Genomic DNA, 26,811 nt, shown 5'->3' with positions numbered 1-26,811 from the left:
AAGGATACATAACCAACACAAGTTTGCATCCAGAATATATGAATAACCCCTGTGAATTAGCAAGAAGACAACAACCCAGATGAAACATGGACAAAGGTCATAAACAGGCATTTCATAGGAACTACCACAAATGATCCATGAACAAATGAAAAGGCATTAAACTGCATCATTAATCAGAAAAGGGAAAATTAAAACTATAGGAAGACACCTTTTCAAACCACCAGAAGAGCCAAATTTTAAAGTCTACCCATACCAAGGCTTGCCAGGGCCATGGAGGTGCTCTTGTGTCCTGCTGAGTTTATAGATACCACTACTTTGGAGAATATTTCAGCATTAGCTGGAACACCTGAGAGAAATTCTTGCAGATGAGGTATGTCCACAGTGCCCATAACAGTGTTTGTAATGGCATCAAAGTGGGGACAACTTAACTATCAATCAACAGTAAAATAGATGGTTGAACTGTTATACAGTTATATAAGGGAATACTATACAGCAGGGAAAATAAATTACAGCTACAAACATTACCATGATGGGCCTTACAAACATAGTAATAAACACTGTCGACTTTCTCAAGTAAGCCACAGAATCAACTCAAAGAAGGCAAAATAAATTGATATACTTTTTAGGAAATGTATTATGTGGAACATTTTTAAAACAAGGATTGGCCTGGCTCCTGTTTTGATAAATAAAAGTTGAATATTGCTCATGGCTGCTTTCATACTACAGTGGCAGATTTGAGTACTTGTGACAGAAGTCATATGGCCTGCAAAACAGAAACTATTTACTATCTGGTCCATTATAGATAAAGTTTGCTGATCCCTGCTTTACAGGAAAGAAAGAGAATGATTAGCCCAAACTGCAGGATAGTGGTTACCTCCAAGGAGACAGGGTGGAGGGTATATAATCAGAGAGGGGCTTCCAATGTCCTGAAGTAAGGAATTATTTCTTAAGGTAGTTGATAGGCAGATAAATTTTTAGTAATATTATCCCTTAAAATATACATCCATGTTTTATATACTTTTTGTTTATCTAATGTATTCTATAATATAAAAAAAATTAAGAAGGAAGAAAGATTGATTCTGATCCTGGAAGTCACCCCAATGGATGTTAAGCACCCTGGAATTTTAGAACTTACATCCTCCATCTATATCTGGTACCAGCTCTGAAAATTCTCCTAACCTTTCTAAGCAGCAGATTATATCCAGAAATAGTTTTCTACTCTAAAATTCTAGCCTTCCTAGAGTTATAGGACAAAACAGTGTTTTAGAGTTGAAAGACCAAGATCTACATCACCCAGTTAAACCAACCTGCCAGTGCAGAATCCCCTTAACATCTTGGACAAATGGCTGCCCTTCCCTGACTGAGTACAAGCCATGTGGGGGAAGGCTGGGGTCATGAGCAGCCTGTCTGGTTGTGGAGTTCCCGTCAGGACCAAGTGCCTCTGTGTCCTGTTCCCTAACTACCTCCTAAACTTCTGACTCGAAGAAGGCAAAATAAATTGATATATTTTTTTCTGACCACTGCTCTCAACAGCCCCCTGTCAAGGAACTTGAAAACCATCTCATCCAGGCCCACCCATGGTGTGGAGGCTGGCACTGCTGCATCTGGGATTAAGGCCTGTGCATGATCATAGGAGCCATGTGTAGGCACATCTGGAGTCCATGCATTTCTCCACATGACTCTCCACCTTCTGGTCGATGCCAACGGTCAGATATTCTTTATTATAGTAGAAGGAAATCTCTGCCACTCTAGCTTCTACCATGGATTCCTGTTTTGTTATCTGGTACATCAGAAAACACACCCTTTATTCATAAAACACCATGTATTGCATTTTTCCTTAGTGAAATACTTGGTCCAACTTACCTGTAGAGATCTGTGATCATGTTGTCCTCATACCGAGCACACAGGTTGTTGAGGACTTGCTCATGCTGGCCAAACAAGCAAATGTAGTTGGAGATAGGGAAAGCCTCCTTAGAAAGGCATGTGATGGTTTCCACCATTTTATACTTGTTAACATGTATTCGGAAGTAATTCCCATTTTTCGCATTACCTGTTACTACTTCTGAGCCCTGGAGGGGAATGGATCAAAAAAACAACATTAGAAACATTTCTGAATGTTGGGAACTTTATAATAGAAATTTACTTTCCAAATATAACAACCAAGTTATATCTTACCGCTTGTTGCAAATAGCTGTAACAGACATGGTCTAAACTTGACTGAAATAACTGTGTCCAAAACCACATACATGGACTTAGTGACTAATTGTTCCTCAAGATATTTTAAACTGTGATTGCACTGTTTTACCTTTTTAAGTTAGTTGCTAGGTTACAGCCAATTCTGTATTACTCAATACCTCACACAGCTAATATGTGGGACTGGGTTTACTCTGTTCTGTCAGGTGTGTTAGGATTGTTAATCTTCTTAGTTTTTCACAGCACTGTTTTGAGAAAAACCTCCTAGTCAAGAATGATAGAAATAATCTCAGTTTTTAAAGTTTACTTAAATAAAGGAAACAAGTAAAAAGTGAATCTCTGTCAGCTAGGTTTGGGGAGGTTTAGTAGTTTGGGAAGATCTGTTTCCAGGAAGAAAGTTGAAGTTTATGGGAAACACACATATACATTCTGCAGGCAAATATATATATACATATAGATATATATACATATATATATTCCATTTATACATGTATATATATATTCCATTTATTTTTTATATGTATTGGTTTTGAGAGAGAGAGAGAGAGAGAAAGAAATGTCAATTTGTTGTTCCACTTATTTATGCATTCAATGGTTGCTTCCCTGTATATGCCCTGACCAGAGATCAAGCCTGCAACCTTGGCATATCAGGACAGTACTCTAACCAACAGAGCTACCTGGCCAGGACCTGCAGGCTACTTTTTAGTCTGTAAATCGTCAAAGCTTTGTATCTCCTAGATACTGGCTAAAACTACCATATAAGCCCATATGACAAGGAAAGATGCCACTCTATCCCATGTCACACCACCACTTTTTCTATTTCAGCCCCTAATGGCTACCAGCTTACCAAACAGAGACATACTCCCCATGGGCTGAGGCAACCAAACTGGGAACCCACAGCAGACAAACAGGTTTTGTTGGTGGTGGTTGAACCTTTCATTTACCCCTAGACTCTGAACTTAGACCATGGTAACGCTCGATAAATCTTTCCTGAGTGCATATAGATTTAAGCTTTTGCTCTGAACTTGAACGTGGCATTTATAAATCCAAGGCAAGTTGGACTACACTGATCCCAAACATTTACTTAGTCCTGGACATCCCCTGGGGACTTTTTCTAAACAAGAACACACAGTTTAACTGGACTTTTAAATAAATTGAAGCAACTGGTGGGTGTTTGGATATCATATGGCAGAAACCCTGAGAAGGAGTCAGGCAATTATAAAGGCACAAAGTGAAGTATACAGGAAGGGGTATCAGGTAAATCCTGGGCCAGTACCAACTATGTGTGAGAAGTTGTGTGTTTGGGATGAGAGAGAGAACAAATATAGCTCAGGAAAGTGGTTGGGGATTGCAACTGGTCCATCATTCATAAAGATGAATGGATACAGAGAGAAAATCTACCTCATACCAAGGATTCAGAAAAAGAATTTAGCAAGGCATTACCTAACAAAACAACAGTATCCTAATGACAGGGTACAACACATATATTAGAATTTATTGGTAAACTATATTTAATAACAGAGAAATATGATCACAGTACATTTTATACTATAGAAATAGTTTTAAAATGTACAGATCATTCCTTTGTTATCAACATTTTAATAAATGTTATTCTGTGGTTGGGGCATTGTGTCATTTTCATTATTCTTTCTCTGTTTTTTCGACTACCTATCATTGCTAACTTTTTTAGTTTATTTAATCTTCATTGTATTTTTCCCATTACCATTTAGTCCCCTGTACTCCCCTCCCCCCAGCAATCACCACATTGTTGTCCATGACCATGAGTCCTCTTTTCCTTTTTGTTCAATCCCTTTTTGCTCCACCTACCCCAGATGTCAGTCTGCTTTCCATCTATGAGTCTGTCTCCATTTTCCTTGTTAGTGCAGTTTTTTCTTGATTTCACAGATGAGTGAAAGCATATGGTATTTGTCTTTCTTTGACTGCCTTATTTCACTTAGCATAATGTTCTCAAGGTCGATCCATACTGTCACAAAAGGTAAAATTTTCTTCTTTCTAATGGCCAAGTAGTATTCCATGGTGTAAATGTTCCAGAGTTGTTTTATCCACTCATTTACTGATGGACACTTGGGTTGCTTCCGTATCTTGATGATTGTAAGTAACACTGCAATGAATATAGTGGTGCTTATGTTCTTTTGAATTAGTGTTTTGGGTTTCTTTGTATATATTCCCAGAAGTGGGACTACTGGGTGAAAAGGCAGATCCATTTTCAGTTTTTTGAGGTATCTCCATACTGCTTTCCACAGTGGCTGCACCAGTCCACATTCCCACCAACAGGGCAAAAGGCTTCCCCTTTCTCCACATGGTCAAGAGCACTTGTTGTTTATTTATTGATGATAGCCATTCTGATAGGTATGACATGATATATCATTGTGGTTTTAATTTGCATTTCTCTGATGATTAGTTACATTGAGCATCTTTTTATATGTCTGTTGGCCCTCTGTATGTCTTCCTTGGAGTAGCGTCTGTTCAGGTCCTTTGCCCATTTTTTAATTGGTTTGTTTGGGTTTTTTTGGTGTTGAGTTTCATAAGTTCGTCATAAATTCTGGATATTCACCCTGTGTCAAAAATATTGGTGAATGATTTCTCCCATTCTGTGGTTGTCTTCTTATTTTTTTTTTTATGATTTCCTTTGCTCTGCAAACCCTTTTTAGTTTGATGTAGTCCAATTTGTTGATCTTTTCTTTTGTATCCCTTGCCTGGATAAAATATTGCTACAAGCAATGTCCAAGATTTTGCTTCTATGTTTTCCTCTATGACTTTTATGGTTTCAGGTATAACATTTAAGTCTTTGATTCATTTTGAGTTTATTCTTGTGTGTGATATAAGAAGGTGGTCTAGTTTCATTTTTCTGCACATATATTTCCAATTTTCCCAACACCATTTATTTATTTTTAATTTTTATTGTTATTCAATTACAGTTGTATGCCTTTTCTCCCCATTCCTCCACCCCACCCTAGCCAAACCCCCCTCCGTCCCCAACCTCCACCCTCCCCCTTGATTTAGTCCATGTGTCCTTTATAGTAGTTCCTGTAATCCCCTCTCCTCACTGTCCCCTCCCCACTCCCCCCTCACCATTGTTAGATTGTTCTTAACTTCAATGTCTCTGGTTATATTTTGTTTCCTTTTTTTCTTCTGTTGATTATGTTCCAGTTAAAGGTGAGATCATATGGTATTTGTCCGTCAGTGCCTGGCTTATTTCACTTAGCATAATGCTCTCCAGTTCCCTCCATGGCCAACACCATTTATTGAATAGACTGTCTTCAGCCCATTTTATGTGCTTGCTTCCTCTGTCAAATATTATTTGGCTGTAAAGGTGTGGGTCTATTTCTGGGCTCTCTATTCTGCTGTTTTGATTACTATGAATAGTATAGTTTCATACTAGGTAGAATGACTCCTCCAACTTTTTTCTTCTTTCTCAGGATTGCTGTTACTATGTGGGCCTTTTGTGGTTCCATATAAATGTTTGAAATATTTGTTCTAGTTCTATGAAATACATCATTGGAATTTTGGTAGGAATTGCACTGAATCTATAGATTGCTTTGGGTAGAATGGACATTTTAATGATGTTAATTCTTCTTATCCATGAACATGGTATGTGCTTCCACTTATTTGTATCTTCTTCAGTTTCTTTCTTTAGTGTAGTATAATTTTCCAGGTACAGGTCTTTTACATCCTTGACTAGGTTTATTCCTAGGTATTTTTTTCTTTTTGTAGCAAATGTGAATGGATTGTTTTCTTAATTTCTCTTTCTGTTAGTTTGTTATTGGCATATAAAAATGCAACTGATTTCTTGATATTAATTTTGTACCCTGTCACTTTGCTGAATTCATTTATCAGTTTTAGTAGTGTCTTGGTGGAATACACTGGAAGGAATGAACAGTAGGTTAGATGAAGCAGAAGATTGAATGTTTTGGAAGACAAGGTAGAAAAAACACCCAGGCAGAGCAGCAAGAGGAAAAAATAATTTTTAAAAATGAGGAGCACTTAGAAACATTTTGGACAACATGAAGCATAATAACATCCGCAACATGGGAATTCCAGAAGGTAAAGAGAGCAAGTAAGGGATTGAGAATGTATTTGAAGAAATAATGACTGAAAACTTCCCTAATCTGGTGAAGGAAGAAGACACACAAGCCCAGTAAGCTCAGAGAGTCCCAAACAAATTGGACCCAAAGAGGCCTGCACTGAGACACATCATAATTAAAATTAAAAGCTTAATTTAATTTTAAATCAAGTCTTAAAGACAAAGAGAGAATCCTCAAAGCCACAAGAGAAAAGCAGGTAGTTACCTACAAGGGAGCACCAACAAAACTGTTATCTGCTTACTCAATAGAAACATTTCAGGACAGAAGGTAGTGGTGTGAAATATTCAAGGTGATGAAAAGCAAAGGCCTACAACCAAGGCTACTTTGCCTAGCAATGTTATCATTTAAAATCGATTGAAAAATAAGGAGCTTCCCAGACAAGAAAAAGGTAAATGAATTTGTTAATGCCAAACCAGTACTGCAACAAACGTTAAAGGGCTTTCTTTAAGAAGAAGAAAAAAAAAAAGGGGAAAGAAAAAAAAAACAGAAGAAAATAGTCTAGTAATAAATTGGCACTATATACGTATCTATCAACAATCACCTTAAATGTAAATGGCTTACACCTTCTAACCAAAAGACATAGGGTAGCTGAATGGATAAGAAAACAAGACTCATATATATGCTGTCTCCAAGAGCCCTATCTCAGATCAAAAGATACACACAGACTAAAAGTAAAGGAATGAAAAAAAGATACTTCATGCAGATGGAAAGGAAAAAAAAAAGCTAGGGTAGCATTACTTATATCCAACACAATAGACTTTAAAACCAAGGCTATAGTAAGAGACAAAGGACACTACATAATGGTAACAAACCAACAAGAAGATATAACCCTAGTAAACATTTATGTACCCAACCTAAGAACACCTAAATATGTAAAGAAAACCTTGATGGACATAAAGGGAGAGATTGACAGAAACACAGTCATAGTAGGGGATTTGACTTTAAAATGGGATTTGACACCCCATTGACTTTAATGTATAGATCTCCCAGACAGAAAATCCACAAGTAGACAGTGGCCTTAAATGACACACTAGATCAAATGGGTTTAATTGGTATCTTCAGAGCATTTCACCCCATAGCAGCAGAATATACATACTTTTCAAGTGCACATGAAACGTTTCTAGGATAGACCACATATTAGGACACAAAACAAGTCTCAATAAATCTAAGAAGAGTGAAATCATATCCAGCATGTTTTCTGACCACAATGCTATGAAACTAGAAATCAATCACAGGAAGAACACTGAAAAACATGCAAAGACATGGAAGCTAAATAATAGGTAATGAAACAATGAATGGGTCAACAGTAAGATGAAGGAAGAAATCAAAAGATACCTTGAAACAAATGAAAATGAGAACACAAGAATCCAAAATCTGTGAGACATTGGGAAAGCGATCCTAAGAGGGAAATTTATAGCATTACAGGCATATGTCAAAGAGACAGAGAGAGAGAGAGAGAGAGAGAGAGAGAGAGAGAACTCAAATAAACATCTAACTTCACATTTATTTATTTTTTTAAACATTTTTTTTTATTGTTGTTCAATTACACTTGTCTGCGTTTTCTCTAACTTCACATTTAAAGGAACTTGAAAAAGTACAACAAACAAAGCCCAGTGAGTAGAAGGAAGGAAATAAAAAAGACCAGAGCAGAAATAAAAGAAATAGTCTAAAAAAAAACTGTACAAAAGATCAATGAATCCAATAGCCGATTCTTTGAAAAGATAAATAAAATTGACAAGCCTTTAATCAGACTCATCAAGAAAAAAAGGGAAAGGACCCAAATAAATAAAATCAGAAATGAAAGAGAATAAATAACACCTGACACCAAAGAAGTACAAAGAATTGTAAGAAAATATTATGAACAATTATATCATTTCTAATTTTTAAACAGTGACTACTACTTCTAAAATGATAAGTTATTTTTAAATACTCTGGCTGTGCTGGGGCAAGGAACTAGACTTTTGGTGAAAAAAATTGAAAGAAAAAGAAGTGAAACAGAAAGCAGAAGAAAAAGGAAGGAACGGAGTGAGTCCAGAATTCTTGACTTTTCAGACTAAGCAATGGACACATCAGATTGGGGCACTTGGCATCATAGAATAGTCCTGGCATCAATTTTACTTAGTGGCCCATCATAGCAAACACTATTTCTGGATTAAACACACACACACGCGTGACAGTGAAGAATGTGTTCTTCATGTACCTTTTTAATACAAGACTTTAAAGACCATTTGCATTTGGTGCCAGCAGCTTTAGGCTTAGTCCCTGATCCACCTTCTCACTTGTAGGCTGGGAAGCCACTTTGCAGCAGGGATGCCTTGGTGGAAAAGTTGAATGAGTATCTGAAGAGGGGTCACTCCCTCATCTTGGTAGTAGGGTGGCTGCGGGTCCAGGACAGAGGGGCCTGCCAACAGCTCTGCCATAGTTTTAGCACCAGGTTTCTTCAGGGTTCCCTGGAGAACAGAGTCAGCCATTCCACAAGGTCTTGGCCCTTTATCCTCCTCCTCTTTAAAAGTTCTTTATAAGAAAGGGAGCCCAGGCATCAAAGGTGCACACCTTGAGATCTGTCCATGTAGCTGACAAAATTGACTTGGCAGTATATCACTAAATACTCCACCTTCTTCTCACAAAGAACCTATGTTTAGGGGGGATGGTTTGGCCAAAGCTGAGCACCTCAAGACTCAGGCTACCATGACGTGGAGCCCTGGCAGGCTGCTGGCTGACAGCAAGGAGCCTGAGCATATGGGCTCTTCGATGTCAGCCTGTTTCAAAAGGGCCATGTTGTCAGCATCTTTTCAATGATTTCTTACCTTGATGTATTTGTTTGGGAGGGTTTTTTGGGTCTTATTTTTTAATTTAAAATTGAATTATAATTTTTGGGTTGCCTTTGTATCTTTTAGCCCATCATAGTTACAGGGGTTTAAAGAATGCAAAAAGTAGCCAGACTGTAGAGACAGAAATGACTTGTGCTATGATAGCTAATATTAACAAAAATAGTAATTGTGTCTACTTATTGAGATTTGGCACTCTGTTAACATAACTGGGGTGGGGAGCATTCTGGGAATTTGGAACACTTCAAAATATTTTGTATCAACATTAAAGACAATTCACCTACAGATGGCTTTCTCAGACACAGATTACCTTTGTAGGGCTGGGCAGACTATCTAAATTTCTTAGGTCATTCCTATACAGTTGCTGACAGACTGGGAAAATCCATTGACATCCAGAACACTTCTGCCCCTCCTCACAGAAAATTGCTCCACTAATGACAAGGCAGCTTCCAGCCCTGCTATCCCATGAGGGATTCTAGGGATTATAATGATGACTTCATAGACTTTCCAATTCTGCGGGATTGTTAGGAAATTTGGATTTTGAATTTAAGATCATAATGGAGTAACTGGTTCTGGTGTGTTTCTTTTTCTTTCTCTTTGGATACAATTACCCTTTCAAGTTCCTTTATGATTGTGATGAAGGTTGGAAAATGGCTCTGGAATTCATGCCAAATGGAAAACACAGGATTAATCAGACTCGGTGTACAAGAAATTAAGTTCCCAGCTCTTATGATGAATACACAATTTTAAATTAACGGTATCCAAAGCAGAATTTGTTGTGACAAATTTCTTTACTCTGTGGTGTATAAGCCAACAAAGCATGTGGACTGGAATCTGTAAATTAGCTCATTTTGAAAACGACTTGGAGGCCCCTTTCTTCCTTTTGTCAGGTTAGCTCTCATGAAGCTCATGAATTACTAAAGTCACTTCTTCTTTTTAAAAAAATTTTCATTGTTATTCAATTACAGTTGTCTTCATTTTCTCCTCATCCCTCCACCCCACCCCAGCCAAACCCACCTCCCTCCCCCACTTCCACCCTCCCCCTTGATTTTGTCCATGTGTCTTTTATAGTAGTTCCTGTAAACCCCTCTCCCCACTGTCCCCTCCCCACTCCTCTCTGGCTATCGTTAGATTGTTCTTAACTACAATGTCTCTGGTTATACTAAAGTAACTTCTTACTTAAATATTTCAATTCATGAGTGATATAAAAGTCTGATAAGACTAATATATACTACATTTATTGTAAGAATAGTAATTTAGTTTCTTTATTAAAATATTGTTCAATAGACTCTGTTCTCAATCAACTGGCTATATTTAGGTGACTTCCTGACCATTTTGGTAACAACAATTTTACTTAACAAAATTAATTACAACTCCAAAAGATTGTCATGGAATCTACATTTATTTATTTATTTACATTTTGGATAATAAAATAGAAAAAAATCTGTTTAGATCTTCTGTACTAATTAAAAAGGAGGCCCACCTGGCAATATAGTTAATTAAAGTCAGGGGTCCTATTCAAATACTGTCATAGCACCAGCCAAAGAATCTATTAAAGTTGCATTTTTATTAAAACTCTCATTATTTAAAAATCCCTTTGGCTCCTCCTCTGATTTTATTCAGAGACAGCCAGTGGTTCATACATAAATTACACTGCATGTAGGAAATCACAGTGTCCTTGAAGAACCTGGTTCTGTCTGAAACGAAGTCCAGTATTTTCTAGCTCTTGTTCATATTTGTCTCCAGGTATTTATCTACGATGAACAAAGTGCTCAGCCTCCGAACACGTCATCTGGGCTTCATCCTGTTCATCTAATGCCCCATCTTATCAGTGGCAGATTGTATTCTCCAAAGATGGCCACAACAATATCCTCTATCCCACATACTCTTTTATAATATGACCTTGATACTCTTCCCATTGAGAGATGAACTCTATGTCCTCTCTCCTTAAGTTCTGGTGGGCTGTGATTGCAACAACTGAGGATGTGAGGGAAATATGCTGTGTGACTTTCGAGGCTGGGTCATGAAAAGTGATGCAGCTACCAACTTGCTAGTGGGGACACTTGCACTCAGAGCCCTGAGCTGTCACCTGAGAAATCTAACTACTTGAGGCTGCCATGCTATGCAGAAGCCAGGCCACATGGATAGCCCAGGTGTGATACTCTGGTCAGCACTCTGTGTCTGAGTCATCCCAGCCCAGGTGAATAATCCCTCAGAGGATCTAACATTGTGTCACCCCTAATCTTCTAGCCTTCTGGGCTGAAGCTCCAGACATTGTGGAAGCGTGCGTGACAAGCCCTTCCCACTGTGCTCTGTCTGAATTCTTGACCCAAGGAATCTGAGCAGAATCAAATGGTTACTTCAAGAAGCGAAGTTTTGTTACATAGCAATAGAAACTGGAACATCACTTATTATGATCCTTTATTTGTAAGAAAATTTTTCATCAGACCATATATACAAAGCACACCCAAAAGAATTTGGGAGAGGCCCAAGGGAAATAAGTTTTAAACACAGAGCATTTTCCCTTTCCATGGAAGAAACAGATTTCATTATTTATCTAGAATTACAATTAACAGCATCCACCATTGACTGGTCACCTATTTTGCTCCCAAAAGGCAATGTTACTCTATATAGGATCCCTAATAATCACAGATGTCAGAGAAATTGAATACCTTGTCCAAAGTCCATTGAAAATTAAATGGAAGAGCTGGGATGCTCATTTCCTGAAGGCAGAGTGGGAGAGGACAATAGTCTGTACAATGTGAGCCCACCTGTGTTTTGAGGAATTTTCCAACAGCTTCCACTAACATCTCATTGATCAGAACCTGCCATATGGATGGCCCTAGTCTCAAGGGAATTTGGGAAATGTGTTTAAGTTGGTTGTATCACTGACACCAAAAATACTAAGGATAAGAAAATGGAAATAGAGGTTAAGCTGTCAACTTTTAGTTTCTGCCTCACTGACAAAAAAGTAAACATGACACATCAGAAAGGAAACCCCCAGTTGACAACAAATACAAGTTTGGGGCCTTTTATTAGAGAATCTTATTTGAGGAGCGTGCCAACTGACCAACCACATGTGCTCTTTCTGGTTACCTTGAGCCCAGTGACATCCCCCATCACACTTCTGTACCTTTTCGATGATCCTTCTGGTGTAATTCAGGGGGTGCAGGAGAACAACAAGGTCTGCACATACATTCCAGACGCTATGCAATTTCCTTGCTATGTTGCCACAAAGATGGTTACTTTAGTTATCTATTGATGTGTCATTTAGTGGCTTGATGTTCTTCAATAGGTGAATGGAGAAGTAAGCTGTGATACATTGGAATGTACTAAAAGAAAAGAGCTCTCAATGGAATACTAAAAGAAAAGAGCTCTCAAGCCAGTAGCACAAATGCATATTACTAAGTGAAAAAAGCCAACTTGAAAAGGCTACATACTATATGATTCCAATAATATGGCATTTTGGACAAGGCAAAACAATGGAGACAGTAAGAAGATCAGTGGGTGCCAGGGGTTAAGTGGGAGAGAGGGATGAATAGGTGGAGCACAGAGGATTCTTAGGGAAACTACTTAGGGCAAGTATCATACAGAAACTACTCTGTATGATACTATAATGATGGACACAGGTCATTATACATTTGTTCAAACCTCTAGAGTGTACAACACTAAGAGTGAACCCTACTGTAAACTGTAGACTTTGGTTGATAATGATGTGTCAATTTAAGTTCATCAGTCTCAACAAATGTCACCCTGATTGGAGATGTTGATAATGAAGACAGTTTGCATGAATGGGGGCAGGGATAAATAGGAAATCTCTGTACCTTCCTCTCAATTTTGCTATGAACCTAAAACTTCTTTTAAAAATCTATTAAAAAACAATTAGTGACTCAAAACAACCATAAACTTTTATTACCTTGGTCTTTGAGAGTAAGAAATTGTGAGTAGCTTAGCTGGGGCATTCTGGCTCATGGCCTCTCATCAGTGTGTAGTCAAGATGGTGGCAGGGGCTGCATCATCTAAAGGCTTGACTGGGGCTGAAGGATCTACTCCTAAGGCAGCTGCCTAATGACTGCAGTGCAGGAATCCTTAAATCCTTAACACATGGACTCCTACCATGGGTTGCCTACCAGACCCAACAATCAGGGCAGTAAGTCATCTAGGAGGATGCAAGTAAGAAGCTGTAATATTTTCATAACCTAGCCTTGGAAGACCCAAACTGTCATTTCCACAATATCTTGTTAGCTACACAGATCAGCCCTATTCACTGTGAGGGGACCACAAAGGGGCATGAACACCAAGAGGCAGGAGTCACTGAGGGCCATCTTAGGAGCGGGCTACCACAGTGGCTTTTTGATGCATAAATCGATACATTATGCCAAAGATCTGAATAAAGAATTCACCCCTTATAAACTAAGTGTCATATTGGAAAGTAAAATGAAATTCAAGAATAATACTTACAAAATCAGGCTGGGCCATTTGTACTTCCAAGGGAGTTAGAATGGCAGGCTTGGCAATATGCAGATAATGGTAAGACCCAGGAAGAATGCCTCCTAGAAGAAATGGCAAGTTTTCCACATTTTAATTTAGTTGTTAATAAGGGGGGTAACATGTTAATAAGGTTGGTGAGCTTATATCTGTAGGACAAGACAAATGGAGATGCCTATAAGGGTGTATGCCACTCAAACTTTCCCACTAAAGTACTGCTATTAGCAAGGGACTCCCTGGGATGGTTGGGCTTTACTTAACAAAATCAATATGAATGTGCCATTACATCCCATAATGTAGCTAATAGTGCTCCAAGATGTGCCAAGCTGATCCTGTGTACTCTGTAATTTCTCATAACTCCTGTTACTCTGCCTTATACCTGTCAAAGCCACAACCAGATCTTTAGAATCTTTAACTGTTGCAGTGGTTTTTCCATCTCTCATCACCCCTCTCATATTTAACCAAAATATTTTAAAAGTGAATTTTATAAAGAAAATCAATAAATTTCTTGTCCACTGTTTTAGGAAACTATCATTATCACATTCTTTTTTTATTGTTGATACTATTACAGATGTCCCCCATTCCACTCCCCACCCCTCTTTGCCCACCCCACACAGCCCCCACCCCTTCTCCCTGGCCTTCACCACACTATTGTCCGTGTCCACAGGCTATACATATCTGTTCTTTGGCTAATCTCTTCACTTTCTTTTATCTAACACTCCACTCTCAGCCGTCTCCCCTCTGAGATCTGTCAGTCTGTTCCATGTATCCATACCTCTGGTTCTATTTGGTTCATCAGTTTACTTTGTTCATTAGATTCCACATATAAGTGAGATCATACGTTATGTCTTTCTCTGACTGGCTTATTTCACTTAGCATAATCTCCAGGTCCATCATGCTGTTTCAAAGGGTAAGAGTTCCTTATTTCTTTATGGCCACATAGTATTCCATGTATAAATGTGCCACAGCTTTTTTATCCACTAATCCATGATGGGGCACTTGGGCCGTTTTCAGATCTTGGCTATTGTAAGTAACACTGCTATGAACACAGGGATGCATATATTCTTTCTGATTGGTATTTCAGGATTCTTAGGGTATATTCCCAGAAGTGGGATCGCTGGATTAAAAGGCAGTTCCATTTGTAATTTTTCAAGGTAACTCCATACTGTTTTCAAATTCTTAATATTTCTAGTTTGTCCCAGAAGTATGAGCCTGACCTAACTCTGGTCTCTGGCACCCATCCCATCTCTTCCTTTTTCCCACAGCCTCCATCTTTCCGAAGGTCTCACTGAGAATGAGAAGCAGAACAGGACTCCTTGAAGCCATGTAGATAGGTAGAAAAAAATGAGGTCTGCGATGTAGGGCTTTTGTCTCTTTAGAGTGATATTCTAGTTACTGTCTTAGGGTCTGTGGACACCTTAGGGGGTCTATGGGTGGCTTTGGGTAGTAGACCTTCAACCTTCTGGAAATGAACAAAACTTTGTAAATATATGCATTTTTCTGGTAGAAAGTCTACCATGTTCAAAGACAGTATTATTTTTTTTTTCAAAGACAGTATTTTCAAAGGTATCTCTCAACTCCTAACCATAAAGGAATCCCATGTTACTTATATAATGATCTCCTCAGAGATCAACAAGGCTTAGCAGATGAATGTGGACTGTTGACAACTGCAAATGGTTTGGCTTATCCACTAAGATATCAGGCTAAAGGCCGGGATGCTTGGAAAGGTGTCTTTATCTCTGAACTTACAGTGAGAATGAAAGTTTGGTGAGATGTCAAAGCATCACACCATTGTGACCAGTTGTGAGTAACCTCTGGGCAAGTTACTGATCATACTCCAATATTTTAACTTATATGTAAAATGGGACCACAGTTATTATGTAGTCCATAATAAATGCTCAAATGCAAAAGACTATATTAATAATAATGTCAGGCCCATAATAAATACTTAAAAAATGAGAGGGAGCCCTCACCTGTCTCTGCAAACCCACTGAGAGACAGAGGAGTTTCCTCACCAAGCCTAAGAGAAGGATGGAGGGCTGCCCTGAGCATTGGCTCAGATCCAACTGGTGGCTTCATCAGGGGGAAGAAGGTGGCCTACTACACACCTTGGATCTTGGCTCCCTTGTACATGGGGATGAGTTGGTCGAGATCAGCTGGCGGTTCAGTCACAGGTTCGAGGGTTGGATCAAAGAGATTGAGCATAGCTGCTGCCAGCTGGAAGCCAACTTCTTTGGAACTGAAGCTGCTGTGAGTCCACTCATTCGAATAATATCTATTGGAGAATTTGGTGAGGGAGCCAGCAGCTCTGATGGCTATGTCATTGGTATGGAAGTTTGTATCAATCACAAGTCGGCCATCATAGACAAGGCATGCATCATTGAGTGCTTTAAATGTTTTGTAATCCACATTCTTCTCACAGAAGCTGAAGAATATCTACAAAGTGAACAATTATGTTGTTACTTAGTTATCACTCTTTACTTTCCCAAGATTGTGAACAGTCAACAGGGGATTTTATTATTTGTAGAACACACACAAAAAATCTAAATCTACTAAATGTTTGTCATATTGGTGTGTGTGTGGGTGGAAGAGAGAGAGAGAGAGAGAGAGAGAGAGAGAGAGAGAGAGAGAGAGATGGACAGACACTCCTGTTTGCCATGAAGAACAAATTAAGATCACCCAATGTCACTCTTTTATTTTCATTTTTTAATGTTTTTTTAATCCTCACCTGAGAATATGTTTATTGATTTTTAGAGAGAGGAAAGGAGAGGGAGAGAGAGAGAGAGAGAGAAAAACATCGATGTGAGAAACATGGATTAGTTGCCTCCTGTACACGCCCTAACTGGAGATCAAACCTGCAACCTTTTGGTGTAGATACTCCAACCAACTGAGCCACCTGGCCAGGACATGAACTCTTTTGTTTTTATCAATCAATCTAGACATCCAGTGTAGAGAGGGATGCCAAATGATGGAATAGCTATCACAAAAGTCAGTATTTTTTTCCCCACAAGGAGTTTTATAATTCATAGAGACACCATTTTCCCTCATTCTCCTGTATTTTAAATAGCTCTATCTCAGCCTCCTTCCATCTTCTTCTCCTTTTCCTGTGTCTGACACTTAGGTCTCTCTAGGATCCTTCTTAGAGTCATTTCATCTAATCTTGAATCTTCAAGTTGCCCCATTCCTGGCCTTTTAAACCCCCAAAACTCATCCATGCAAGATGCTCCAGAGAAGACAATAGCCTCATCAGCCTCTGCATCTACCATGTCTGGGCTACTTTCTTGTTTCCTCCTGCCCTGGTATGGCACAGTCATTGAATAAATACTTATAGAAGGGTCACCAAGCCCTCTGCATGCTCCTTAGAAGTGATCTATATGCCCTCTCCATTCTCTGCCCCAATTTCAATACTTTCTTATGCTCATCTGAACATTATTTTCTATGTTGGTGTTGAAAGTCGTTAAAAAGTCCAAGTTAGTTGTTTTTAAGTCTTCAAATGTTATTGAAGCAGTTGAGATAAGCTCAATCATTTAATTTTTACCTAACTATAATTTGCCACCCTATTTGAAGCACACTAAAAATAAACGTAATATGGATCCTCACCATACTCATGGCCACCTCCCTGCTTCCTTCACATGCCTGCTTTACTCACCTTACTTGCCCCATTCTGTACAAAAACTAGCTGCTCTGGGCCCAAAGTATCCACCTTCCATAACCCTTCCTCAAACCTATGAATGGTACATGAATATGAATGATCCTGTGGTAGCGACTAGTCATGTAATAACTGTAAACTTAAGTCTAAATTAATTAAAGTTAAACGAAATTAAAAATCCAGACCCTTAGTTGTAGTAGCCTATTTCATATGCTCAAAAACTATAGGTGTCTACTTGCTGCCATATTGGACAACACAGATATAAACCATTCCATCATCACAGAAAGTTCTATTGGACAGTGAAAGACTCACATCCTTCATCTTGGTGATGCCCTTTATTCTCCCCTCAGGGACCCAAGAGAATCCTTATCCTTTTCTCTGTGTCTGTTCACTCAGGTACGTGACCCTATTCCAGTTACTCCCATTCCAGGCAGCTTCTTTCTTTTGAATCTCTTGAATTTTTCCTGTTTTATAACTTTTATTCAGTGACCACAGAAAACTATATTTCTCTGAAGTCCATCTCTGACTCCGAATGTTTGTCTCCTTACTCCACTCTTTCTCACCTACACTCCTATCCCATTTATATAAAGTAGATTTCCCACTCATAAAGAAATATAGAAAGCCATTTGATTTAAATTGAATTTATACATAAAAAACAGTACCGTCAACCTCTTGAGTCCTTGAAAATGCTCCAAGTCCCTTCACCATCACCACAAAAATTCTTCAACTTATTCAGTATTTTTCCTAATTAAACCTACTTTTTTGTTAAGTAGAGAATTAAGTCTACTAATTCTTCTTTTCCTGGGTTTTAAAAATTACTAGTATTGTGATAGTATTATTTTATACTGTTTTGATGTAGGCATTCACATTTTGGCTGCATTTGGGGTTTCATAGGATTTTGTGGAAAAGCAAATCTAACACTGTTCATGGGAACATGTGTTCTAAGTTACAGATCTTTCAAACACAATTCATGTGTTCCTGTAATGACAACTGAATATTACATGTTGGATAAAATATGAAATAGAAATATCTGGCCACATTGATATTGTTCTGAATAAATCTTTAAGGCTACTTATATTTATAATTCAGAGTGGGGAGAGCAAAACTCCCTGGTTAGCAGATGAAGAGTCATTAATCTGATAAACTTCATTGATCACAAATTCTGAAAAACACTTTAAAAATTTTAAATTCAATTTATTTAAACTAAAAAATAAACAGTTCACTCCTTTCTTCATCCCCACTCCCTGCCTCTTGCAACTACCAATCTGTTCTCTGTATCGATGAGCTTCTTTTATTTCTTCAACATATAGGAGAGGTCATACCGTATTTGTCTTTCTTTGTCTGAGTTACTTCACTTAGCATAATGCTCTCATGGTCCATCCATGTTGTTGCAAATGGCAAGATTTCATTCTTTTTATTGCTGAATAATATTCCATTGTGTGTGTATCACAATTTCTTTATCATTCATCCATTGATGGACCCTTAGATTGTTTCTATATCTTGGTTATTATATCTATATAATGCTACAATAAACATTGGGATGTGTAAACATTTTCAAGTTGGTGTTTTTGTTTTCTTCAGACAAATACCCAGGTGTGGAATGGCTGATCATATGGTAGTTTTATTTTTAATTTTTAGAGGAGCCTCCACACTGTTTTGCATGGTGACTGTACAAATGTACATTCCTACCAACAGTCCACAAAGGTTCCCTTTTCTTCACATCCTCCCCAAAACTTTATATTTCTTGTCTTTTTGACAACAGCCATCCTATTAAGTATGAAGTGATGTCTCATGGTGATTTTGATTTGCATTTCCCTGATGATTAGTGATGTTTAGCATATTTTCATGTGCCTGTTGGCCATCTATAGGCCTCCTCTGGAAAAATGTCTATTCAGATATTCTGCCCATTTTTGAATTAGATTGGGATTTTCTTTTTGCTATTGAGTTGTATGAGTTCTTTATATACTTTGGGTACTAGCCCATTATCAGATACATGATTTGTAATTACTTTCTTCCATTGAGTGGGTTGCCTTTTCATTTTGTTGATGGTTTCCTTTGCTGTGCAGAAGCTTTTTAGTTCGATGTAATCTCACTTTGTCTATTTTTGCTTTTGTTTTTGGTGTTAAGAGTAAAAAAATGATGCTAAGACCTATGTTAAGAAATTATTGCCTTTGTTTTCTTCTGGGAGTTTTATGATTTCAGGTCTTATGTTCAAGTTTTTAATCTATTCTGAGTTAATTTTTGTTTATCATGTAAGATAGTGGTCCAGTTTCATTCATTTGCATGTGGTCATCCAATTCTCCCAATGCCATTTATTGAAGAGACTGTTTTTCCCCATTACACATTCCAGGCTCTTTTGTCATAAATTAGTTGATTATCTATGCACGGGTTTATTTCTGGGCTCATTTCTGGGCTCTATATTTTGTTCCTTGATCTATATGTCTGTTTTTATGCAAGTACCATACTGTTTTAATTACTATAGCTTTGTATTATAGTTTGAAATAAGGGAGTGTGATGCTTCTAGCTTTTTTCTTCCTTCTCAAGGTTAATTTGGCTATTCAGAGTCTTCTGTGGTTCTACACAAATTTTAGTATTGTTTGTTCTATTTCTGTGAAAAATACCATTGGAATTTGGAAAGAAATTGTATGAATCTGTACATTGCTATGGGTAGCATGGACATTTTAAAAACATCAAATATTTCAATCCATCAGCATGAAACATCTTTTCATTTATTTGTGTCTTCTTCAATTTCTGTCATTGACGTCTTATGGTTCTCAATACACAGGTCTTTCACCTCCTTGGTTAAATTTATTTTGTTATTTTATTCTTTTTGATGCAATTGTAAATTGGATTGTTCTAATTTCTCTTTCTGATTGTTATTATTATAAAGAAATGAAACAGATTTTTGTGTACTGATTTTTTATCCTGCTTGTTATTAGTGTAAAGAAATTAAACAGATTTTCATGTATTGATTTTTTTTATCCTGCAACTTTACTTAATTCATTTATTAGTTCTAACAACTTTTGATAGTGTTTAGGGTTTTCTGTATATAATATCATGTTATGTGCAAATAGTAATATTTTACTTCTTCCTTTCCAATGTGGATGCATTTTCTTTCTTTTTCTTGCCTAATCACTCTGGCTAGGACTTCCAATACCATGTTGAATAAATGTGGTGAGAATGAACATCCTTGTCTTGTTCCTGAGCTTATAGGAAATGTTTTCCGGTTTTCGTAATCAAGTATGATGTTAGTTGTGGGCATACAAACACTTCTTGTGCAAGGCCCCAAGAATATCTTGGTGAAAAGGATAAACTTGGAGATTATACTAATTGGAGAGATGGATGCCAATGAAATAATCTCAAAGATAATCAGAGGATTTCATTCTGGAATGAATGTTATGAAGGAAAGGAAGATATTATCTCAAGAGTCTGTATACCTTGGGCCTAACCTGAATGGAGGCTGAAACATCTTGCTGGAAGTCCAAAAAGCACCACTACCAAGCAGGATGTGGAGAGGAGTTGATGTGGGAACAAAACACCAACTTCAAGAGCACTCTACTTTTGTTATGGTGGGGTAACCTCTCAGACTAATCCTGTCACTGATATAGCTAAAATACAGCCCAGTCAAGATGGAGGCATAGGTAAACATGCTTTGCGTCCTTGCATAACTACAGAAAAAAATTACAACTAGACTACAGAACAAATATTGCCCAGAACCATCAGAAAATTGAGCTGTATGGAAATCTGACAACCAAGGATTTAAAGAAGCCACATTCATCCAGATAGGTAGGTGGGGCAGAGTTGTGGAGAGAGTTGGAGAGACACAAAGAGGCACATAGCCTCAGAGTAGCATGGAGAGGTGGCAGAATGACTTGTCCCACATTCATGTGTGTGGATAAAAATGAGGAGAGACACCATGAAGTGAGGGATCCCAGCCCCAAACCAGACCACCCAGCAGGCCAGGGTTCCAGCACCAGGAAGATAAATCCCCAAACTTCTGGCTGCAAAATTCAGAGGGGGTTGGGGCAATGGAAGAAACTGCCAGATTCTCAGGAGACTCCTATTAAGGGCCCACACGGACTTAGGACATATGCAGACCCAGCCCCTCTTGGGTTCACCACCAGGGCAACAGTTGGAAGGGCACTGGTGACATACGGGGAGAAAGTGAAGTAACTGGAAACAGAGTGAGTGCCAGGAGATGGCTTCCTCCTGGGCAAATCTATAGAAGCCAGGTAGTGGCACTGTCTCTTCTTCAAGCCCTTCCCCACAAAGAGCCACAAAGTGGTGAAACAGGTTGACCTGGTGATCGATCACCTAAGGCTCCGTCCCACACAATATACAGGCAGGCTCTTCCACAATAGGCCATGATACTAAGATGGGGAGTCAAAGCAGCTCTACTTAATGCACAGAAACAAAAACAGGAAGGCTGCCAAATTGAGGAGAAAAAGAAATATGGCCCAAATGGAAGAACAGAACAAACCCCAGAAAAAGGATTAAAAGAAATTGAGATAACCAACCTATCAGATGCAGAGTTCAAAACACTGGTTATCAGGATGCTCAAAGAACTCACTGAGTACAGCAACAGCATAAAAAAGACCCAGGCAGAAATGAAGATTACATTGAGTGAAATAAAGAAAATACTACAGGGAAACAACAGTGGATAGGATGAAGCCAAAAATCAAATCAACTATTTGGGACATAAGGAAGAAAAAAGCATTCAATCAGAACAGCAAGAAGGAAAAAACAAAAACATGAGCCCCCAAAGTACCAACAGCCAAATCATAGGGATGCCAGAAGGAGAACAGGAAGATCAAGAAAATGAAAACTTATTTGAAAAAATAATGAAAGAAAACTTCCCTAATTTGATGAAGGAAATAGATGTACCAGTCCAGGAAGCACAGAGAATCCCAAACAAGTTGAATTCAAAGAGGACCGCACCAAAGCACATCATAATTAAAAATGCCAAAGATTAAAGATAAAGAGAGAATCTTAAAAGCCACAAGAGAAAAGCAATAGTTACCTATATAGGAGTGCCCATAAGACTGTCAGCTGATTTCTCAAAAGAAACTTTTTAGACTAGAAGGGACTGGCAAGATATATTCAAAGTGATGAAAAGCAAGGACCTTCAACCAAGATTACTCTATCCAGCAAACCTATCATTTAGAATAGAAGGGCAGATAAAGTGCTTCCCAGACAAGGTAAAGTTAAAGGAGTTCATCATCACCAAGCCATTATTATATGAAATATTAAAGTGTCTTATATAAGAAAAGGAAGATCAAACCTATGAACATTAAAATGGCAACACATTCACAACTATCAACAACTGAATCTAAAAAAACAAACTAAGCAAACAGCCAAAACAGTAATAAATCATAGATATGGAGATCACTTGGAGGGTTATTAGCTGGGAGGGAGAAGGGGGAGAATGAGGGAAAGGTGCAGGGATTAAGAAGCATAAATTGCTAGGTACAAAATAAGGGGGTGTTAAGACTTTATAGGAAATGGAGAAGACAAAGAACTTATATGCACGATCCATGGACATGAACTAAGAGAGGGGAATGCTGGAAGGAATGGGAGTACTGGGAGGATGGGGGACAACAGAGGAAAGTTGGGAAAATTGTAATAGCACAGTCTAAAATACATTAAAATATAAAATATTATAATGCATATTGTAATATGTATGTTATAGCAACATATAATAATGTCAAAATATAAAAACTATTACCTGAGGATTCTGATGATTATTTAAAAATGGGTAGATTGTTAGGGCAGTAAAAACTTGGAGCAATGACCAGCATGGGAGTAATTTCCCTTATTTTGGCAGCTTTTTAAAGACCATGAATTGTAGTTACTTTATACACTTTATGCACAGAGAAAAGAGACAGTGAACCTATATCGACAGTAATATCAATAGAAATTACCCAATTTGAAGAACAGCAAAAGAGGAAAAAAAGAGATTGATAGAAGTGAATAGAGCCTTAGAGCTTCGTGAGACAACAGCAAAAAGTCAACAGCATAAGTTGTCAACAGGGTATGTAATTGCAGTCCCAGAAAGAGAGGAAAGATTTTTAATGGCAAGATTATTACAAATTATGAGGCAATTATTAATGGTCACAAACTTGCTAAAATTTAGTGAAAGTCATAAAAATGTAGACAAGAAGCTCAACAAACCCCAAACAAGATAAATTCAAGAAAAATCACACTTTGAGACATAAACACAGAATCCTCACAGGATGAAACTGCTGAACACCAAAGATAAAAAGGAAACCTTGAAAGCACCTAGGGAAAATGACACATTACATACAGGGGAACAATTCAAATGAATAGAAATTTTTTAAAACAAAATTCGTGGATGTCAGAAGATGAAGAAACATCTTCAGAGTGCTGAAAGAAAAAAAACCTGTCAGTCCATGATTTTATATCCAATGGAACTATCTTTCAAGAATAAAGGCCAAAAAAAGATATTTTCAGATAGAGTAAACCTGGGCAATCTTCAGACTTGCAATTAATTGTATGTACTATAGAAAGTTCAGGCTGAAGGTAAATTAGATCAGAGGGGAACCTGGATTTTCAGAAATAAATAAAAATAAAATTGGAAAATATCTGGGTAAATATAAAGTCTATTTTTCTTCTTAAGTTCTTAAACAGTTATATATGTAACTATTTAAACAAAAATTATAATAGTATCTGGTTTGTTTTTGAGTGTATGTAGATATAATGTATGTAGATACACATGACTGTAACAAAAAGAGAATGTCCAGGAAGTGAAGAAACCTGTATTGTTGCCAGGTTTTTTATATTTTATGTAAAATAGTATATTAAAATTCTAACTAGAATGTGAAAGATTACTGATGTATATTATAATCCATACAGCAATAACATATAGTTCAAAACAAGATATAGCTCAAAAGCCAATTAATATAAAATACTAAAAAATACTCTAATTTTTTAGAAGTAGGCAAGGAGGAGCAAAATAATAAAAAGTGGAGGGGGAAGACAGTAAACAAGTAGTAAAATGTTAGACCTAAATCTAACCATATAAATAATTACTTTAAATATTAGTAATATAAACACTTCAATTAAGACAGAGATAGAAAAGACTTTAAAAGGCACGTGGTAGGCAGAATTCTAAACTGGTCCCCCAAATTCCCACTCCTTCTTTGAGTGTGGTATGAACTGTGAATATAGTAAGATGGTCACACCCATGATTAGGTTAGCTGACTTTAGGAAAGGGAGATTATACTTAGTGGGTCTGACCTAGTCAGGTGTGACCTTAAAAAGCAACCAGGCTTTTTCTGGAGGACATTCAAAATTCAAAGGAAATTTGACATAACAAAGATTCTCTGTTGCTAGCTTGAAGATGGAAGGGGCCATGTAGCAAGGAATGTGGATGGACTCTAGGAACTGAACCAGCAAGGAGACAGGGGCCTCAGTCCTAAACTGAAGCCCCCCCCCCCCCATAAATTCTAGCATAACTCAAAAGCTCCTGATAGAGTGCAGCCTGGCTGACACCTTGGTTTTAGCCTTGAGAGTCGGTGAATAGAGAAGCCAGCCATATCATGACTTCTGAGTTGTAGAACTATGAGTTAACAAATGCATGTTGTTTCAGGCTGCTAAATTTGTGCTAATTTGTTATGCAGTAAAAAAATTCTAATACAATCTATTTTATGATACCTATAAGAGATACATTTTAGACATAAAGACCTAGATAAATAGAAAGTAAATAGATGAGGTTCCAAGATGGTTGCAGAATAGCTGGACGCTTGGTCCACTTGATCTCAGGCCCAGAATGGACTTGCAGCTAAACTGCAGGGTATTTGTCTTGAAAAACCAGGGAAGCTGCTGTAGAAATTTAGAAACAGGAGTGTGGAGGAAGATGGGAAGAGATAAGGACAGGGTAAGCCCCCACATACAGGTGCAGTGACTAGGAAGCCAGGGGATACAGAGGCAGGAGAGGTCTCTCCCCCTGGGAGTGCAGCATCTGAGCCCCAAGCAGCGTTACCCAAACCAGAGCAACAAGAGGTAGGAAAGGAAGATTTTGAAGCTTCAGGCAGTGAGAAGCAAGGGGGCATCTGATCCACCTGGGAGACTTGGAGCACAACATCCCTGGGAGGAAGCCAGCCCACTGTTAAAACACTAGCTTGAGAAGTTTGCCCCGATCTGTGACTGCTGGAGGGGCCACGCTGCAGTTTGGGGCCAGATGAGGGGCTTGCTTAGTATACCCAGCAGTGAACTCAAAGGGCCGTCTATTCTATGAAAGGACCTTGGGCAGAGAGCCAGCTGGAGTCAGGGCAGTGAGGCTTGAGGAAGAGGAGTGCGCCCTCCTACACTGAGCACTCAAGCAGCAACCCTCCCACACCTACAGAGATGCTGGGACTGCTCTGAGGCAAAGGGGTATGGTGCTAGGTTGGAAATTTGACCCCTCTCTGCTCAGTTAGCACAGTGAAGGGGGACATTTGGCCTGTTCTGAGACTGGTTGGAGCTGGAAGTTTTGGTCCTCCCTGCAGTAGCTGACTGCATAGAGATATTTTTTTTGGGGGGGAGCTGTGGGTAATCCTCTGTTGTTTGGGTGGGAGGCGAAGAGGTGACAGCAAGACAAGCAGAGCTGGGTTTTTGTGATTGCGTCTCCCAGGCAGGTTTCTGTCCAGGAGTCCGATGAGTAGGGGCTGTGCACTGCAGGTGCAATATGGGGAGGCAGAGCCCAGCTCCCCAGCAAGTTTAACCCTTCAGCCCAAGCAGCACGATGGGAAGGAGAGGAAGTGCCTGAACCCTGCCTCCTACAGAGAGAGGGCACCACTCCTTAGTCTGTTTGAGTCACCCCTACTAGGTCCTGACTACCTGCACTGAGCCCATTTTTGTGGGGAAGGGGCAGCAATTCAGAGTTGGGAACATTTGAAGGGCAACACCTTAGGCAGACCCAACTTCAGGGTTCTGGAGGCCCCACCCACTGGTTTACTAGAAATTCCACCCTGAAAAACTCATGGAGGGCCAGGCAGGGGCAGCATCTGACTTGGCTTGCAACAGAAAACTATTTGGGAAGCCCTAGACTAGGAAAAAAGTGGCTACCTTTGGACAACATCAAAACAAGACTCAAGAAGCTTCACATTCAGCTTATCTAGTGACATCTGACCAGAAACAACAAACTGTAGAACACTTTTTCCTTTTTTAATCTTCTCTTTTCTAATTTATTTTTGTTGTTTTTTGGGTTTTTTGGCATCCATATCCCTTTCTCTCTCTTTTTTATTCTCACTCTATTTTTTCTCTCCTTTGGGTTTTTTATTCTTTGTCTTCCTGTTTTTCCTTTCCTATTCTTTATTTTAGGTCATCTTAATTTTCTCTTTCTTTATCCTTTCCTTTCTTTTCCTTCATCCCTTTTATATAATTCTCACTTTTGTTTCTTTTTTCCTTCTTCATATTCTTTTTGTTTCTTGTCTTTTATTCTGTTTCTCTTTTTATTATTTTATTTTTTGTTGTTTCTTGTGTGTGTTTTTTGTCTCTTTCTTCATTCGGGTTCTTTTTGTTCTTGTCTTTATGTTCTTTGTGTTTG

General features: G+C 38.4%; 1 protein-coding gene across 7 annotated transcripts in view; it reads right to left on the bottom strand.

Annotated features, from left to right (window-relative positions):
- CFAP61 (cilia and flagella associated protein 61) overlaps positions 1-26,811 on the bottom strand; it is a 354,209-nt gene that overhangs the window by 49,878 nt on the left and 277,520 nt on the right. For all 7 annotated transcript variants that reach the window (XM_045194437.2, XM_053927357.2, XM_045194438.3 and 4 more), the window contains 3 exons: positions 15,724-16,051; positions 13,589-13,680; positions 1,864-2,069 (listed from right to left, as the gene is read on the bottom strand). In XM_045194437.2, coding sequence (XP_045050372.2) covers positions 1,864-2,069; positions 13,589-13,680; positions 15,724-16,051 — 626 coding nt within the window. The remainder of the gene's footprint in view (positions 1-1,863; positions 2,070-13,588; positions 13,681-15,723; positions 16,052-26,811) is intronic.

This window comes from Desmodus rotundus, chromosome 6, assembly GCF_022682495.2.
Source record: "Desmodus rotundus isolate HL8 chromosome 6, HLdesRot8A.1, whole genome shotgun sequence".
NCBI classification, from domain to species: Eukaryota; Metazoa; Chordata; class Mammalia; order Chiroptera; family Phyllostomidae; genus Desmodus; species Desmodus rotundus.
Note: the sequence above shows the minus strand (reverse complement) of the source record. Positions and strands in the feature narration are given on the sequence as shown.